Below are 19,283 nucleotides of genomic sequence, written 5' to 3' on the forward strand. Positions count from 1 at the left end.
AGGTGGCAAACTGACCGACAGATTGACCTCTCTTCATGTGGGCATAACCTGCCCCTTAAGAGTTCATGTGCCTAACAGCCAGAACAGCTGACAAGACAGCAATAGCCGTGTACAGCCACCAGCCTTGTCTCCGTATAACACCCATTTCAACACTGAAGCGTTTTAGAAATCATCTCCATCAGAGAACCGTGGACCATAGAACCGTGTTGCATGATTAATGGACTCTTTGGGTCATGACATGGTTCTGATTGATGGAGAACAAAACACTCTTTAAAATGATGGCTCTTCAAGGGTTCTCTGGTATTCTGGAAAAAAAAAACATTTCACCTTGCAAAGAACCATTTAGGCATGAAATGACTGTACACAGAACTCATGGTTCTAAACCCAACCACTTCCTTTACTAAAGAACCTCTGAAGAACCATCTTAAAGTGTTAAAGTGTAGTTGTAGTCGTGTTAAACCCAGGAATCGTGAAATCAGGCACCAGCATCTTTGGCGCCCCCCCCAAAATCGAACAGTTACACATGATAATTACAAATAAATAAATAAAGGAGGGAAGGAAAACAAACAAAAAACTTATAAGGTAGATTCAACAGTAGTTCCTGTTCATGTTTATAAGCACTTTAAGCAACGTAACGTAACATAACGTAATGTAACAGTTTGTGCTTATTTGCTTAACAACAAAATCCCAATAACTTTGTCAGCAATAACACAAATCCTGACTGGCCGGAGAATAGATAACATTTCTTCATTTACTGCGTTTATTTAGTCATTTGTACATTTTCAGTGGCTGTCAATTCCTCTATTGTTTATATACACAGTGGAAGTATCAGGCCCTGTAAGTCTGAGGCCCCCTCATCTCCCCTGGCGCTCAGAGGCACCTGATCATTGGCCCCACTGGGCCAGTCAGTAATCCACATCCTGCCTTTGGAGAAAGGAGAAATCATTGACCTCTTTAATACCGTGTGAAGGATTCTGACAATGCCGCAACCGAGAGAGGTAAAGAAAACCTGGCCATTTGGACCGACACTGCACCTTTTTGTGTTATCCTTGTTTGAGCACTCCCAAACTCACCATGCTGCTCCTTTTCCAGATTCAGCTCATTCAGGTGTGGTTAGAGAAGGAAAAAATCCTAAATATCTGTGCGACCCTGGCTGGGCCTGTCTTTCCAGTGCCACGTACAGATCTTCAGTGCCATCTGGTGGTCACTCCCTTTACATGCATGTAAAACACCCAACGAACCACTTGTTGCTTACAACCAGTTTTGCTGTTGTAGATTTTGCTTTTGGGGTAAAAGGTTGTCTATGAACGACGTGAATGTGAACAAACAAACAAACAAACAAATAAATAAATAAATGCCCTACATTCCCTCTTTGCCAATAATGAATGCCACTTTGATCTGGTGAGCATCTCATAATTATGACTTACTTTTTCATAATTATGACTCAGCATCTCACAATAATGAGACTCAACCTGATAATTGTAACTTAATATCTCATACTCACGACTTAGCATCTCATAATAACGACATACGCTCTCACAATTATGTCTTAGCATCTCCTAATTGTGACTCGATTTCTCATAATTATAAGCACTGATTCTCATTATTATGAGACAGTGAGCAGCCTCGTTATTATGAGATATGAAGTCATAATTATAAGACACCTACTCATTATTATGAGATGCTTTGTCCTGATTATGAGATACATTAGATAGAATCTCATTATTACGAGGTACTAAGTGATAATTACGAGTCATAACGACAGAAAGCTTTCTCATTATAATGACTAAATGGCTGTATTTGTTGCCTCCAGAGGCGAAGAGGGGCTTCGACCGCGCCGCAGTGGCGCTGAGTCCGCTAATGTCAGTCAGTGATAGCCGCTCTCAGGCGCCTCCCTCGTTTGTTTTACACGCAGGGAACAACTTCCTGTTGACGTAAGGACGTGGGATTGTACCAAAACGTCCAGGAGCGAGTTATTCGAGGCGGTTTTGGTTTAAGATAACACGCCAGGACGTTGTTCGGCTCCTCCAGTTTAGTCCCTATAAGACTGGAACCAGGCTGGATTCGGTCGTCGGACGGCTCGTCAGAGAAACTATTAAAAGTTGTGCGGACTTGAGGAGGAGCTCTGGTTCTTGTCTTCTCTCTCTTTCTCTCTCTTTCTTTCTTTCTTTCTCCGGCGGCTTTCATGATAAAGCGAGTCAGCAGAGATGCCGCTATAAGCTGTAATTCTTGCTGTCGGAGTTCAGAAAGGCTGTTTTCTCACAACATGGCCGAGGCAAGAACCGAGGATGAGGAGGAAAGTCTGAGAGAGCCCAGAGGAGGAGGACGAAACCCGCGGCTGGCGACTGCATCTTCAGGTGTGTGTTGTGTTTTGGTGACGAAGCTGAAGTTGGCTCGCCAGCTTTTTCTCCGAATTCTCCGGTCCACCTTAAATGGGACCGCGGTTACCTTCTGGCGCCTCAGCGCTGAGCGCCTAACTGCTGCACCGTTTAAGGTGGAACGGAGAATTCGGTGAAGAAGAAACCTCAGCCTCGTATCACTAACAGCGAAGTAGTTTTTATATAAATACTCGCTTAGAGAGCGGGTTGTGTGAGCGGAGAGAGAGCTACATGTTTATAAGTGAAGAGTAGGGCGTAACTAAGGCTTTTTAATGCTGTTTTCTAGCTAAAGTTAACTAAGCTGGCTAACCCGAGTTTGTAAGCTGAGAAGCTGGCTAGCCGCCGGCTACTGCTCTACTGCGCTGCTCTCAGGTCAGGTTAACAGGTTCGGTTAGTCCGAACAGACGATGTGAAAGTGTAAAGAACTCCAAGAATAAAGCTGATAACGATGTGGATGATCCTTGTGATTGTGGCTGGTATTTCGGCAGAGCTGTTTTAGTCTGTATTTTCTCCGGTTGTGTTTGTTTTTCCCTCTTGTGGGAGGATTTCTCAGTAGCATGTGGAATGGGAAGGATGGTCCTGCACAAAGCTGGCAGAACATAATGAAGGTTTGCCTTTTTAAAGGGAGAAATACATTCACAACAAATGGCTGAAGTACTTCGAACTATAAAGGCTGTAATCACTCAGCCCAAAGTCCAATAACTGAATCAGGACCAAGTTCATGGTGGTTTTGCAAAACCCATGCTTCCTGCAGCTTTAGTAAGGATTATAATTAAGATCCGAGACCACTGTGTCATGTGACAAGAGCCATTCATGTGACCATTAAATGACCAGTTCTGGTGTGAACAAAAACCCACCTATACTGTGGCATGACCGCAATACAAGATTTGTCACTGATACCAATTTGTAAGGCTTGTGTAAGTGTCAGTAAGAAAGCTTTCAATTAAAAAGTTCTTATTAAAACCGTTTTATGTGTGTTTTTGTACCTGCAAGAATATATTCAGTCAACTGATATTTGTTTGATAGCTTTTATAAAAAATATTCCCGGTAGTGCGCACACGTTAACACAAAATATTGTATTTTGATTTTTTTAATGGACACTTGTTTAAACCTTTTATCACTGATCTCAAGTTTAAACATATTTTTTTCCAAATAAATAAGCATTATTATAATAAAAACATTATTTTATGGTTTTCTTGGGGTTCACACCACCTGACTGGGTGCACTAAACCAGCCTAACCAAGACTGAAAACGTCAGGGCTACTGGCTATCACACCATAAAGGTCACTTAGTGGTCTTCTTTGTGCTGCAGTTACCTGTCCACTCTTTCTTGGAAGCTTATAGGGATAACGGTGCGTTGTTTGTTGTGCTGCATGACATTTCTAATTCAGAAAATCAGAGTTTTTGTATTTTTGACAGGTTTTGTGGAGCTGAATACTTACTAGTTGCTATATTTTGCAACACGATGTAATCCAAAGGTTTCAAACACAAGGTCTTGGCCATTTATTTTTCAAAATGATATAGTATATGACCATGACTGTGTTAAGCGTTTTTAGTGGTTTGCTTAATCTGCATATGCGGCTGATATTTTACACCTTGGGGGAACTACTTTTTTTTTTTTTTTTTTTTTTTTTACTTTGATGCCATGTGATGTTCACATAAAGGAAGTGTTGTAAAATGAAGTAGTATGTCATGTGTTCGTGATATAATTTAATAGGATCAGCAGCAGGATTTTCATCAAAGCTGTAAATCTTTGAAAATCCATGAAACATTAATGTTGTCCTTTTTTCTTGAGTTGATCAAACTGTCAGGTCACACTCTCGCACTCGTAAGAGACGATGACTATGCAAAGTTGTACATGGCTGTAAATCTAGTGTTGATGGCATGTGGTAATTTTTGATTTAGACACCAAGACATTTTTATGTGACTTGTAGACCAAATAGTTTCAATTATATCCTTGGGTTCCAAGCCAGACACACAAACACAGTTATGTTGTAAATTACAGCTGTGGGTTTACAGACAAAGCAGACAGTCTCTCTCTCTCTCTCTGGCTCACCTCCCTCTCTCGCCTATGTACGATCCTAGTATCCTAGAAGCAACAAAGAATGTGTCAGTAATGGCCTGCTCAGTATGACTGAAGACCACTGAAGTGTGTAATTTGTTAATTTAGTGTTGAATGCTCCCTGACAGACTTCTACTCCCCACAAGTTTGAGGAGCTGTGGTTGCAGCTTCGACAGTTCTCAGGCCAGCTGAAAAGAACATTCTGTCATTTCTGATAGTGTATCAGGCCTAAGTACAGTGTGTGGTTGCTTCTGTGATTGTACTGGTTACTTCAAGTTACTTTTATTCATTCATGGGATTCAAAATAGATTTGATATGAAAGTTGTGGGATGCATATCAATACCAATTTTAAGGAAAAGATGTCCACTAACTTATTATATCAGCCTAGATATATAAATGTGGCCTATAATTGAAACGGTAAATTATTAAATATGATCAGTTCAATTGACAGATTTCCTAAACACAAATAAATAGCAATGGCTTAGTCTTAAACTACAACCCCAATTCCAATGAAGTTGGGATGTTGTGTAAAACATAAATAAAAACAGAATACGATGATTTGCAAATCTTTTTCAACCTATACTCAATTGAATACACTAAAAAGACAAAATATTTAATCTTCAAATGGATAAACTTTATTGTTTTTTGCAAATATTCACTCATTTTGAATTTGATGCCTGCAACACGTTCCAAAGAAGTTGGGACAGGGGCAACAAAAGACTGGGAAAGTTGAGGAATTCTCAAAAAACACCCGTTTGGGAACTGAGGACACTGATTGTTGAAGCTTTGTAGGTGGAATTCTTTCCCATTCTTGCTTGATGTACAACTTCAGTTGCTCAACAGTCCGGGGTCTCCGTTGTCGTATTTTGCGCTTCATAATGTGCCACACATTTTCAATGGGAGACGGGTCTGGACTGCAGGCAGGCCAGTCTAGTACCCGCACTCTTTTACTATGAAGCCACGCTGTTGTAACACGTGCAGAATGTGGCTTGGCATTCTCTTGCTGAAATAAGCAGGACGTCCCTGAAAAAGACGTTGCTTGGACGGCAGCAGATGTTGCTCAAAAACCTGCATGTACCTTTCAGCATTAATGGTGCCTTCACAGATGTGCAGGTTACCCCTGCCATGGGCACTAACACACCCCCACACCATCAGAGATGCTGGCTTTTGAACTTTGCGCTGAAAATAATCCGGACAGTCCTTTTCCTCTTTGGCCCGGAGGACACGACGTCCATGATTTCCAAAAACAATCTGAAATGTGGACTCGTCAGACCACAGGACACTTTTCCACTTTGCGTCAGTCCATCTCAGATGAGCTCAGGCCCAGAGAAGCCGGCGGCGTTTCTGGGTGGTGTTGATATGTGGCTTTCGCTTTGCATGGCAGAGTTTTAACTTGCACTTGTAGATGGAGTGACGAACTGTGTTCACTGACAGTGGTTTTCTGAAGTGTTCCTGAGCCCATGTGGTAATAACCGTTACAGAATGATATGGGTTTTTAATGCAGTGCTGCCTGAGGGATCGAAGGTCACGGACATTCAAAGTTGGTTTTCTGCCTTGCCGCTTACTTGCAGAGATTTCTCCAGATTCTCTGAATCTTTTGATGATATTATGGACTGTAGATGATGAAATCCCTAAATTCCTTGCAATTGCATGTTGAGAAACGTTGCTCTTAAACTGTTGGACTATTTGCTCACGCAGTTGTTCACAAAGTGGTGAACCTCACCCCGTCCTTGCTTGTGAATGACTGAGCCTTTCAGGGATGCTCCCTTTATACCCAATCATGACACTCACCTGTTTCCAGTTAACCTGCTCACCTGTGGAATGTTCCAAACAGGTGTTTTTTGAGCATTCCTTAACTTTCCCAGTCTTTTGTTGCCCCTGTCCCAACTTCTTTGGAAAGTTTTGCAGTCATCAAAATGAGTGAATATTTGCAAAAAATGATAAAGTTTATCCGTTTGAGCTTTAAGTATCTTGTCTTTGTAGTGTATTCAATTGAATATAGGTTGAAAAGCATTTGCAAATCATCGTATTCTGTTTTTATTTATGTTTTGCACAACTTCCCAACTTCATTGGAATTGGGGTTGTAGAAGCAGATTATTTGTGGACAAGCTTTAAGTCAGTTTGACAATGCAATTGCTATGGATTCCCATATGGTTGCTAAACTGTTGATGGGCTGTTGCTGTCGAATACTAGATGGTTGCTGGGGTGTTGCTATGATATCCCAGGTGGTTGCTAATATGTTTGGGGAAAAAAAGTGTGTGTGTGTGTGTGTGTGTGTGAGAAGAGTGTGTTTGAGTCACTTACAGCCAGTAACAAAAAAAGGAAGGCAGTACAGCAAAGTTATAGCCAAACAAGGCAATTAAGCACAGCATTCATATACAATATGTACAAACGTCTCAAATAACATTGCATTGCTCACTGAGGCTGACTTTGCTGAGGCCCAGTGTGTTCTGATTGAAAAATCCACCCCTCTCTCTCCCTGCCCTTGTGCTGTGAGTGGCCACCTGTGTAATTGAGGTGTGACCTGTTTTCGAGTCGTGAGTTGAAGTTGGCGAAAGCATGTTAAAAACAGAGTTGAAACAGGACCTTAGCAGACGCGTCTTAAAGTGAAGGCTCTATCGACAAATTATGGCTTACTGACAAAGCAGTATGGCTTCTTTAAATGTTACCTTTAAAAAATGTGTTCAGCATTTCATTACATCTCAGTACAACGTCTAACGTAGCCCGACATTCGTTTCCACTGTTTTTCTAAATTGTTTTGTGCCAGAATGATCTCATTGAGAGTGTGACCTCAAAGTTGGACTGCAGGTCTGATGTGTGTGTGTGTGTGTGTGTGTGTGTGTGTGTGTGTGTGTGTGTTGCAGAACAAGCAGAAAGGAACAAGCCTGAACAACGCCATTCCAGGTAAGACGAAACGCTAAGAGAGAAACGGAGCCCATTCAGACTAAAGCTGTTTTCCATGTTCTCCTGTTCTTCACAATTATTTTAGGATCTTGTGTTAATCTCTTTGATTTAAATGCGTTTGCATAAGTGTACTGAAAAACAGCCTTTCCAAAGTCCATTTGTGAAAGACCTCTGGCCCTAAAAGCCAGCGTTAATCTCTTCAGTTCTCACTGGGAATCTATCAGACTTGCAAATGTTGGGTTGAACCACTTGCTGCTTCCAGCCATTTCTTTGGCCTATTCTTCTGGAATACTTGTCAAGTCAGAAAAAAAGAAGAGTATTGTCAGTTTGTTAACATATCAAAGAGTCATTGGTGTTTTTTCTGTGTGATCTCAAGTGTGAAACAAGTTTATGTTCCTGTCAGTTCCTGTTTATGTCCACAGTGGTCAGATAAGTCAGTGGACATTCTGAATGAGAAGTATTGTCGGGAAGAAACTTATTTATTTTAGTAACCTACCTAACACCCACTGATTGGTAGTCACCAATAAAGGTGGGCGACATGGAGTAAATATACCATCACAACGCTTGATATATGATCTATGCAGGACTGTGTTAAAGTCAACCCTTCATTGTAAGTTAAAATTACCATTAAGTACAAGTTATTTTTCATAAGGTATTTTTGATGGGATTAGATAGAAAATAATCAGTTAGCATAAGGAAAGGAAAAGCCGAAGTAAAATAACTGGGGAAAGAAAACTGCAAGACTTGGTAGGCCACCAAGTCTCTCACTGTCAGGTAAACTGGAAATCTTTCAGTCCAACTGAGTAAAAGAAATGGAGAAAAAAGAAGAACCTTTTGAGATGTAGGGTAAAGTTTGTGGACTGACTGAGTCTAAATTTGTAATTGGGATTACTTGGATTGCAGGAATCAGAAAATGCAACCAACTGCTAAGACTGAACTTTGTAGGTGTGGAAAAATATCCCTGCAGATTTCTTTAAAAAACTGATAGTAAGTCATGGAAGTCAACAAATGGAAGTTGTAATGGAGGCAAATGGTGGACACACTAAATACTGAAACAAAATGATAATATATTTAGTTTGAGACTTATAAGTGGATGTTTTCAGCATTTTTCCCATGCTAAGAAAAATACTTAATGACTGTTTTGACTCACAACTGAAGAGATCAAGGCTGGTTGATGTTGTCATATCACTCCATTTCTCTGTGAAAGGTTTGAATCTTCTGCGCTTCTCTGAATGTCTTTTTGTTTTAACATTGTGAGTCCCTGAGATGTCGGTGTGGTTGGTGGCTCTATGGGGAAAAGTTTTTTCTGTTGCTCTTTGTGGACACTAAGCTATTGCCAGGAAAGTACAAGTGCTGCAGTTAGCAACTGAGTCACAGCTGGAACAACACAGACTCCTAACTGAGTTATATTCCACAGCTGAACTGACCTATAAAAATGATGGAAAAAAGAGGTTGGGCATAACTTTCTCTCTTTCTGTCCTTTTCTTTCTCTTTCTTTTTCAGCAGTCAAGGAGCTCTTTCTTCTATAAGAGCTGTGATTAAACGGAGTAAGTACGCCTTTGTTTTGTTGTTTGTTTGTGTGATGTGTTTGTGTTATTCTGTTCTGATTTTTATGATTTTTCAGCGTCCAACAGAACGACTGCCCAGACTGACAACAGCAGAGACAGGCGGTAAGTGGAAAGCTTGTTTCTTTTTTCCTTTGAATTGATAAAGAGAAAATACTATTACACCCCGCTGTTTAATGAATGGCACAGAAATGTGTGTGTAATGCAGGACTGCCATTCGTTCTTATTCGTGAGTAAGTGGTTCTATTTTGTAACATGTCAGAAATAAGTGGTTTATGTATCTTCTGTGTGTTATACCTCTTTATTGACTGTCACTGTCATGCCGCAGCCGTCCAGAGATCACCATCCTCTCAGCCGAACCTCTGGCCACCAATTGGTTTCCAGGGGCTTCTGGAGCATTTCCGCCACCACCTCCTCCTGCTCAGCCTTCATGGGCTAGTGGTGGTCTTACAGTTCAGGTACGTTTTAGAGATGTATAAGTCATGATTTAGTGTTGACACCTCCAGTACTTGGTTCAGCTAGATATTAGCTAGTTAAATCTATTTTGATAGACTAAAATATTATACGAGGCAGGATTGGATTAAGATACTCCAAGTGCAAAGAATTTATATGATGTTTATGAAACTAAACCAATGAATTGAATGATTTGAGGTGACGATTTGGTCAGAAATCCAATGTTTACAGTTTTAAATTTGTACAGTTTCTCAAATCTACTCAGTAGAAGATGATCAGAAACATTCTCTTGAGCAGCCAGTAATGGAAACTAACACCCACATGTTAGCACTGAGCAACTGCCTGCCTGAATCATCTCACTTGTTTCATACTGTCGTGAGATGTTGAAGAGACACTCTGGCCAAAATGAAAAATGTAACCATCTGTTTCAAACATGCGTACTTGCATCCTAGTGTCACAGTAGTTTCTGCAGAGAAATTTTCCAGTTTAAAGTCGAAGAAAACTGCATTCCGGTGATCTTGAAGGTGGGAGGAATGTTAAACTACAAATGCTTTGGGCATTTTTTGGGAAGGGCTGTTTCAACATGTTTAAGCACCCATATAACTGTAGGAATTGTTTTCAAATCATTATTACAATGGGGAGAATGCATTCCCCAAACAACATACATAAGTGACTCATCAGATGATGAAGACAACAAGCTAAAATTTGTTTTGTGTTGAACGAAGATAGAATCACTGTTTTCCTTGTGTTGATGTTTGATGGCCAAAGTAAGACTTGCAATTACGCTGGTCCTACCTTGGTAGTATTTATTAACCTATAGATCAGCAGGCAGGCAAGAATTGGTTGACACCAATGAGACTAAGGGATATAGTGCAGGTGAAATTTACTTTTACTCACTGACCGATTTGTTAGGCAAAGATTTGTTATAAAGTATGTGGAACTGAGCCAGAGGACCTGAATAACTAATGCATATTCTTCCCTACAGCTTCCCCCACCCTCGTATGAACAGGTGATCAGAGAAAAGAGTCGCGAGCAGAACACTCAATCCTCCTCGGTCTCCTCGTCATCATCCTCATCTCCCACTCCCCGTCGTTCTACTACCACCATCGCCACACAGACCGAAACAGGCTCTTGTAGCCCAAAGAACCGTATTGTTCCTCCAGGTAAGCTGGGAGAAGTATAGACCTATAAACAGGAATTTTGGCATGAGTTTATAAATTATGACAGAGATTGTGTCTAGATCAGAACCTGATCTAGATGTAGACTACAGTAACCTTACGGTGAATCACCTTTGAGTTTGGAATTTATTACAGTGTGCTATGAGTAATCAGTGCAAAGGAACTGGCTCTACCAGTTTTGAAGCCCTAATCAGCATTGAGAGCTTATGAGGTTTTACGGGTCATCATTTGTGGGAAAAGGATGACACTTCAACAGGAATGTGCTGGATATTTCAGCTTGTTCTCCCATAAATGTTTTAACTGTAATTTTGGTATGAATGTGCACAGGTACTCGAGGACTCAGGTTGAGGAAAAATACAGGCTAACAATTCAGGAAAATGTTTGTTTTAACGTGACTATAAAGCATGGCAATCACACAAATAAGCGTATTATGCTTTGCTGCTACAGAGCTCAAGTGTCTAATCTTGAGCTTGTTGTTAGGACTAAGGCAAATATAGCACAGCCAGTTGTCTGGCGAGGCTTTTTGGCTAACTAGCCAAACTATGCTAGCTGATGTTGGCTAGATCCAGAAACTGTGAAAATATATTTCTCTGACAGGCAAACATGTTGACGTATTGTCCTCTGAGGAGAAAACACTGATTAAGTGTTTATTAGCTCCTTTAAAGAAGCAGCTGTTCTGTTACTCATTCCAGGCTGCATCCATGTATGTTTAGATGTTTTTGAAGGCTGGGTTTTTTTATGTTTACATAATTTCACACATAACCAAAGTCCGATTTCTGCCAGAAAATAAAAGCTTGCTGTTTGCGATCGAGTTGACACCCAATGTATAAGAAACAGTTGCAGTACATTCTGGCACCTGCACTATGATTTAGTTAAAAAGTTAAGCTAAGTCCAGTTGTAAATATGTTATCACCCTCATCCTCAATAAATAAAAAGTTTTTCCAAAAAAGCTTTCAGAAATCTGTGATTTGTTTGTCCAAATGTAAACATTTATAACAGAGTTTTCAAAATAAGAATCTCCACTTTGGAAAGCATTTGCAAAACTGCTGGTTTTATGTGGATGGGGGGCACAGACAGACCAGACACAGAGAAAAAAAATTTCAAAATATTCACATGTCTGGAGCAGCTTCAGTATCAGTTAAGATCAGTATATCAGTGAAACATGGAGTGCCTGGAGTTTTGGTTTGAGTGGAGTAGATGAATAGAGTAAAAATAGCAACGAGCAGTGTAAAAAAAAAAAAAAAAAAAAAAAAAATAGCTGCTGTTGTAGAGATTAAAAATAGCAGTGGTAACAAACATGAACTACTTGTTTTCTGCTTTATCTCCAGCTCATCGGCCACCAAAACCACCTCGTCCATCCCTGCCAATTGCTCCGAAACCTGCTGAATTTGCATCTGCACATACGTGCACACTCATCGAGCTTGATAAGCCTGACCTGTCTTGTACCACAAACACTCCAACTACAACACATGGCAGCGACATTCTGAGCGCACCTCTGTCAGAGCAGTGTGGAGTTCAGACTGACTTCACTGATGTCCCTGATGATCTCGCACCCCTAGAGACCACGCCTACTACAACTGACTCCTCCCACATCACCAATGATCCTCCATTACAGCATTCAGTAAAACAGGAGGTTTCAACACGTCCCAGGCCACGCCCTCGTTCCAAAGCCATTTTGCAGCCTGTCGTCAAAGAGGAGGTTCTGGACCAGGCCATGACGCGAGAGGTCAAAGTTAAGACTTTGGTGCGTCTGAAGGATGACGGCAGTCAGAGTGTTTTTGCTGGATTTACCGACAGTTCTTCAGACATTTCCTCAAACAAGTATTTACAAGAACTATTGGATGCCTTTGGTTATGATGAGCAGGGTGTCCAAGGCAACCAGGAAGGCGAAAGTGACCAAAGTGAGAAGAGTGAAGAAGATGAGAGTGCTTCTGAGAGCTGTGTTGCTTCCAGTGTACCAACAGAACCTTTAGAACCTTTAAAGAGACCACAGCCAAAGCCTAGAGCTCTTAACCCCAAACCAGTTATCTCCCCAAAACCGTCTGAACCGATGCAGGAACAAAAGGATGCCAAAAGTTCTTCTGAAGAAAAGAATAAACAGACATTAAACCCTCCAGTTCCTGCACCCAGACCTTTGCTAACAAACAAACTCTCAGAGGGGAACAGGCCTGACGCCAACAGACTCCCTCGACCCCCTAGACCTCCTATAGCTGCCCGCAGGTCTCTAGTTCCAGCCAACTCAGAAGAAGCTCCGTCTGCACATGAAACTGCAGCAGTGCCTCCTAAATCCTTGGTAGATGATGAGATCGTAGATGATCAGGCCAGGAACTCTTTGTCTGCTCCTGTGAAACCAGCACCATTCACTTCCGCTAGAGGCAGTGGCAAATGTGAGTGAGTTTGTTTGTTTTGAAACAAGAGCTTTGTTTCATTGAGTGTGAGAAGTATTTTTAAAATCTGTCTACTAATGGAGGTTCCCATGTGCTGAAAAACAAAGCTGTAATTTTGAGTTAGCTTTTGTGGAAAGCCATAAGGGTACTGCCATCATCTTGGGAAGTTCATGAGTCACTGTGGTGTGTCCAGTGTTTCAGGACTGTTTACACACAAATACATGTTTTTGCATTTGACTTGTCCCTGTTTAGCTACGTCTGTAAATATCTGCTTTTGGAGTCAGACCTTTCTGTTTCTCATCTAGACTGTATTTATATACTGAAAACCTAAACTGCCCTTTTCGCCTGCTCAGGTCCCAATGGTTCCACCCAAACACAAGTCCCATTACAGAGGAGGCCTCCACCTCCGTCCAACCCTAATGCACAGGTGGGTAGGAATGCACAATAATATTGGCATCAAATCAGTATTGGCAGATAATTGTTTAAAAAATATTGATATTAGAACTGATATTTGATGAGATTTATTGTTTAGGCAGTGCTGAGCTATTGTGTCTGCATTTTATTCATTTTGCTGCACTTGTAACCTTCTAAGAATTAATGTTAGAATGGTATTTTTCTCTGCAGTGCTAATCCAAGTAGATTTAGTCTCAATTTGTTCCTTTTAGAAATGTTTATGCATCAGTGTTGGTTAGCATCGGCCCACCATTCCCTTATCAGTGTGCACCTACAGTTAACTGGTGTACCTTCCTACCCTTAAACATGACATTATTAAACATTGGGGCAGTCGTGGGCTGGAGGTTAGGGAACCAGCCCTGTGACCGGAAGGTTGCCGGTTCGATCCCCTTGGCTGACAGTCCATGACTGAAGTGCCCTTGAGCAAGGCACCTAACCCCCAATTGCTCCCTGGGCGCCGTGGATAGGGCTGCCCACGGCTCCGGGCAAGTGTGTGTGTTCACTAGTGTGCATGTGGGTGTTTCATTGCACGGATAGGTTAAATGAAGAGGTCTAAATGACAAATGGTTGTAAATTCTATTCTACATTGTTTTTGTTTATAATGAAAAAAAATGGTTGTTTCTTATCAATCTTAACAAATTACTAGTTTAAAAGCAGCTCTGCTCTCAGATATAAAACATAGAAAGATGCAGATGTTGATTGTTTTTATTGATCTGCACTAGAAAACCAGATGTTTACATATTACACTTGTTTACCAGCCTCAGACAGCTGCAAGGCAAGTCATGTTTTTTTTTCCCTGGGAATCAGAAAAAAAATGCTGTTTCAAGTGCAGCATGTTTTCAGCAGCAGTTTTCTCCGATGATCTCATTCATCTAAATTTATTCATTGATTCATGTGACTCATTTGTTCCATTTGATCTCATTTATGTGGTTCATATTGGAAGTAAATAAAAATATGCAGGTTGGGAAACAGTTGTTGTAGTTTACTAGTGAGCAAATTGGCTGGAATCTATTGATTTGGGCCTGTTGGGCCTATCAAACCTAAATGTACCAGAAATAAAATTGTACATGTTTAAAAAGGACCATCATTAGCATACATTAGCATTAGTGTGCTATGTGTTTAATGTTACTTGATTATTTGCTGTGGCTGGATGGGTCACTTCATTTCTCAGACATGATGACTGTAATGTTGACTTCATAACTAAGCCAATTCATGTGAAGATCAAACCTTTCTGCTTATTCAAATTTGAAGGATCTCTGTGTACTGGGTCCTGATGAGGAAAATGTTTTTTTTTCCCAAGAAAACCACTTAAAAACACAATAAATCAGCTTTACACTGTGTTTGTGGTAGGGGTGCACAATATATCAGCAACCTGTATTGTTTGCTAATAAATGGAATTTCCCTTATCCTTTTCAGTCCACTATTGGAATGATATACAGCTGATCTATCTGAAGCAGAAAGAATAATTTAGCACCCCACTTGTAGATTGCGTACCCCTCTGCTAGTTGTGACTATTTACATTAAATGTATAGCATAGTGGATAACACCATTGGCAAACACAAAATATTGAAGGGTTGATTCCCCATCTTGGCAGTATTGCCCCTGCTGTACCAATATGAGTCTTTGGGCTAGACTCCAAATGCCACGCCTACCATTGTAAATGACTATGGATAAGAACTTCTGCTTAATAATGTAGAATATTTCCATCAAAAAATGGCCCATCATTAACCCATCATTTTAGACTGTCTTACACTCTATACAGTACTATGCAAAAGTTTTAGGGATCTGAGACAGTTGAATTTAAAAGCTATTTATCTGGGCAGTGAGTATTTATTTGCTCATAAAACACTAATAATAAAATAATAATAATACAATGTTTGTTTGGAAGAGTGCGCTCTGTTGATTCGTGTCATGCAAACAATAGCGGGCCATCAGAAAAAAGAGGCATTAAAATACATGTGCCATGTCAGTAATAAGGCATACTTTAATCACCATGTGGAGCAACTGCTATCCTCCACTGCATGTCTGTGTGTTGAAGTAGTTTGTGTGGTTTGATTTTGTGTGTTTGTCTGTGTTTGTGTATGTAGGCTGCTGTTAGTGGTGTAAGTGTTAGTAAAGCTCCAGCATCATCTGTTCCCTCACTGCCCCCTCGGTAAGGCTGATTCATAGTAAATATCAGCGATTTTTACCTTATTTCTGTAGTCCATAGTGTCTGAGATTATTTAAGGAAGTAGTTTTTAATGGATAGATAAGAAATTTGAGACGGTAGAACCTGATTTCACATTAAATCCCGTTATTGTGTTCTTGACAAGAACGCTTTGCTTTTTCTTCTCTCTCTTCTTTTAGACCAAGCGAGGGTAGACTGCTTCCTCTACGTCCTCCTCCAATCAAGCTGTCGAAATCAGCAGGCTCCACTCACGCTCCTGCTACAAGCAGTCAGCACCCAAGTCACAGGGTACCAAAAAGAAGACCACCCCTGCCCCCCAGACCAAAGCCAGGGCATCCTCTCTATAGAGACTACATGGTAATGTAGCTTTCCTATACATGAGAGAGACTGCTTGTGTTAAAAGTAACGTAAAATGCCTTGACATGACTCATTCCAGTTGCTGGTGTTCTCTGATCAATGGACTGACCACCCCAGAGTCCAGGCCTCAACATCATAGAATGTGTTCTGGTTTACTTGCATCGTGAGAAGCAGAAAATTCAGCTGACTTCCAGCACCAAAATTTGGAGATGTGGAAAACTTAGTCATGGGAAACAGATTTATACATTTTTAACATTTTAGCTCAACATAGCTCTTGAGAATATTATGCTGTTCATCATGAAGAAACTGACTGAGAAACATGAAGCTTTGTTGATGTAAACAGCTGTTAACATACGGGCGTGTCTGTGTGTGTTTCAGAGCAAAGTTCCGCAAGGAAATACAAAGATGAACCATGTTGGCACTGAGCCACAGGAACACTACCTCCAGGTAAATGCTTAACCACACACACACACACACACACACACACACACACACACACACACACACATGCATACACACACATAACAAATAAGCATGTAAATAATTCCTGTACTGAGGTTTTTGCCCTTTCCGTTGCAGAAAGAGGAACTCCTGCTAGTTCTTGATGACACACCCCTTCCCGCACAAACGCCTAGCATCCCAGGAGAGATGAAAGATCAAGTTCAGGATGTGTATGATGATGTCTGTCCAGCAGTGAGGGATGAGCCCATCTCTCAGCAGAAGCAGAACCAAGAAATGAAGATAGACAAGCAGAAAGAGCAGAAACCCCAGCCAAACACCGACATCAGGTTTTAAATGCTTCTTCTCGTTTATCCTGAAAAAAATGCTGAAAAAAATGCATCCTTCAAGACTGGGCAGGAGAATAAACTAAACATCGGTTATTTTTCTAAACGCTACCCTTTATTTATCACTGAAAGTCGGAGACCACACTTCTGATGTGCTCACATGCCACCCCAGAAACCAGGCCTCAGTATCATTGAATGCGTTTGGGATTACTTGCATCATAAGAAGCAGAAAATGCAACCAACATCTAAGACTGAACTTTGGAGGTATAGAAAAATCCTCCTGAAAAGAATAGAAGCTGTAATAAAGGCAGAGAGTAGACAACCTACATATGGAAACATTTAATATTGTGTTTAGTCAGTAAATTTTCTGTTAATTATGTTTTGATGCTGCAAATGAAAACTACTACTTTCTCTAGTAGCAGCGGTTTTAACTAAAATATAATGAATGGCATTTGCAGTGCTGTGTGATAAATTCTCAGTCTTTCTCTTTTTTTTCGTTAGGTGTGTAGCTCGGTTTGCATTTGAAGGTCAAGAGGGTGAGTTGATGTTCCATGAGGGTGATGTCATCACGCTAATAGAATATGTAAATGAGGAGTGGGGGCGTGGCAGTTTTAACGGACACACGGGACTTTTTCCTCTGAATTTTGTTCAGGAAGTTCCATCGTCACAAAGAAAGCCTACACCAGAATCACCTGGTATGTAGCTACAGCTTTTTGAATTAAATTTGTTAAAATAATATGTTTAAAAACGCTTGATTTTTTTTTTTTTCTCTTCATTTTCTTGCCTCTATAGAGCCCCCTGTATGTGAGAGAGAAAACCAGACAGGTAGAGCTCTGTATGATTTCACTGCTGAATCTGAGGATGAACTCTGCCTCAAGGTGTGTACGTGTGTGTGTGTACGTGTGTGTGTGTGTGTACGTGTGTGTGTACGTGTGTGTGTATGTGTGTGTGTGTATGTGTGTGTGTGTACGTGTGTGTGTGTGTACGTGTGTGTGTACGTGTGTGTGTACGTGTGTGCGTGTGTGTGCGTGTTAGAATGGGATCACATAAAAGCTCTCGTAGGTGTAATGTGTAGTCGGCCCAATGCCTTGGTCCATTTAATGTATACGTGTATGTGTGTGTGGAGGGGCTGGAAAGCCCATGTGGTTCAAACAACATAGAATTGAATTGTGCCTTGCATCAATTTTACCTGAATTTCTAGCAACTTTCACACTTAGCCACCACTTAGGGTTAGATGTAATGTTTGCATTCTCTCTACTTTCAGCCGTATTGTTGATTTTTATGAAAAAGTTTATTGTATAAAAAAAAAATCTTGTTAAAATATTTTCACAATAATTGAGAAAAACCCAAAATGTTTTTTTTGTTTGTTTGTTTTTTTTTGTTTGTTTTTTTTTTTTGTAGTCTAGACTTCAGCTCCTGAACATATTAATTTAATGTAACATCCACATAGACGGTGTAATATACAGTGTTCACTTTAATAAAACACAATTTTTTTTAGCAGTTATCCTCCAGACCTTCATCAGTGGCCTGTTACTGGTCACAGTTCCACCTTGGGCTACTTTTTATTCTGAATCCAGCCCATATTGATATGTTTAAAATCTTATAGAGGAGATCCTCAGTGTTGTTTCAATTTTTCTGTGTAATTATTGTAAACAATTGTTTGTATGTGTTTGCACACAGATGGGGGACATTGTCTGCTCCCTGGAGGAAGTGGATGAGGAGTGGTTTATGGGGGAATTCGCTGGGAAACGTGGCATTATTCCAAAAAATTACATCCAAGTGCTCTAAAAGCAGAACACACCGATGGATGAAGTGATGGTTAGTTAATGATGTTTACATGTGAAAAGAAAAAGATGTCACCAAATGTGTTTGAGGGTCTCCTATATTAAACGTACTCCAACACAATCAAACACACCAGTCTGTGTTACTCTGTTGGTTTGTCTCTAAATGTGTTTCATGTACTAAACTTGTTTTATTCATTCACTGACTGACTTTGTTCCCATTCCAAAGCCAACTGATTATACTATGATGTTGGAGTTTATCATAATGTAACTGCACTGTGAAGAGGGCATCAGACTTGGTCATGTTTAAAACCTTTACCTGACTGACGCTGATAGATTTTACTAGATTTTATTTACTTTTATTAATGTTTGACTTGTATACATTTTTACTTACAGAAGATCATTTGTCTTGATGTAGATTAGTCTAGTCTTGGACTAAATTTCACTGTGAACAGCTGTTTCCCACTGAATAGTCTTTGTAGTCTTGGACTAGACTTCATTTGTTGGAACAAAGAGCTCTTTACCCAAATTAAAGCAAACTGACTTACTGTAGAGATGTGCATTGGTGGTTTTTTCCCCTTATCATACACACACACACACACACACACACACACACACACACACACACACACACACACACACACACACACACACACACTCTTATATAAGTTCAAGTAATTAGTTGTTATTATACTTACGTGCATGTAACTGAGTAAATGTAACCAGTTATTTTCCAATGTCACCCCGAGGAGGACGGGGTCCCATTTTTGAGCTTGGGTCCTCTTGAGAGGTGTCAAAAACAAAGAAACATAA

General features: G+C 40.4%; 1 protein-coding gene across 2 annotated transcripts; it reads left to right on the forward strand.

Annotated features, from left to right (window-relative positions):
- The first annotated feature begins 1,935 nt into the window (after positions 1-1,935).
- wu:fy63c09 (uncharacterized protein LOC797544 homolog) lies at positions 1,936-19,022 on the forward strand. Of its 2 annotated transcripts, none has more exons than XM_017711518.2 (15): positions 1,936-2,357; positions 7,305-7,344; positions 8,848-8,891; positions 8,969-9,014; positions 9,238-9,367; positions 10,348-10,525; positions 11,869-12,927; positions 13,281-13,354; positions 15,468-15,532; positions 15,727-15,904; positions 16,283-16,351; positions 16,484-16,692; positions 17,191-17,384; positions 17,482-17,567; positions 18,370-19,022. In XM_017711518.2, exons 1-15 carry the CDS (start codon positions 2,186-2,188, stop codon positions 18,475-18,477), a joined length of 2,652 nt encoding a protein of 883 aa, XP_017567007.1. In that variant the 5' UTR covers positions 1,936-2,185; the 3' UTR covers positions 18,478-19,022. The 2 variants fall into 2 exon arrangements, with proteins under 2 accessions (XP_017567007.1, XP_017567009.1); XM_017711520.2 differs by having other exon boundaries at positions 8,851-8,891.
- The last annotated feature ends 261 nt before the right edge of the window (positions 19,023-19,283 follow it).

Source organism: Pygocentrus nattereri, chromosome 9 (genome assembly GCF_015220715.1).
Source record: "Pygocentrus nattereri isolate fPygNat1 chromosome 9, fPygNat1.pri, whole genome shotgun sequence".
Classification (NCBI taxonomy): Eukaryota; Metazoa; Chordata; class Actinopteri; order Characiformes; family Serrasalmidae; genus Pygocentrus; species Pygocentrus nattereri.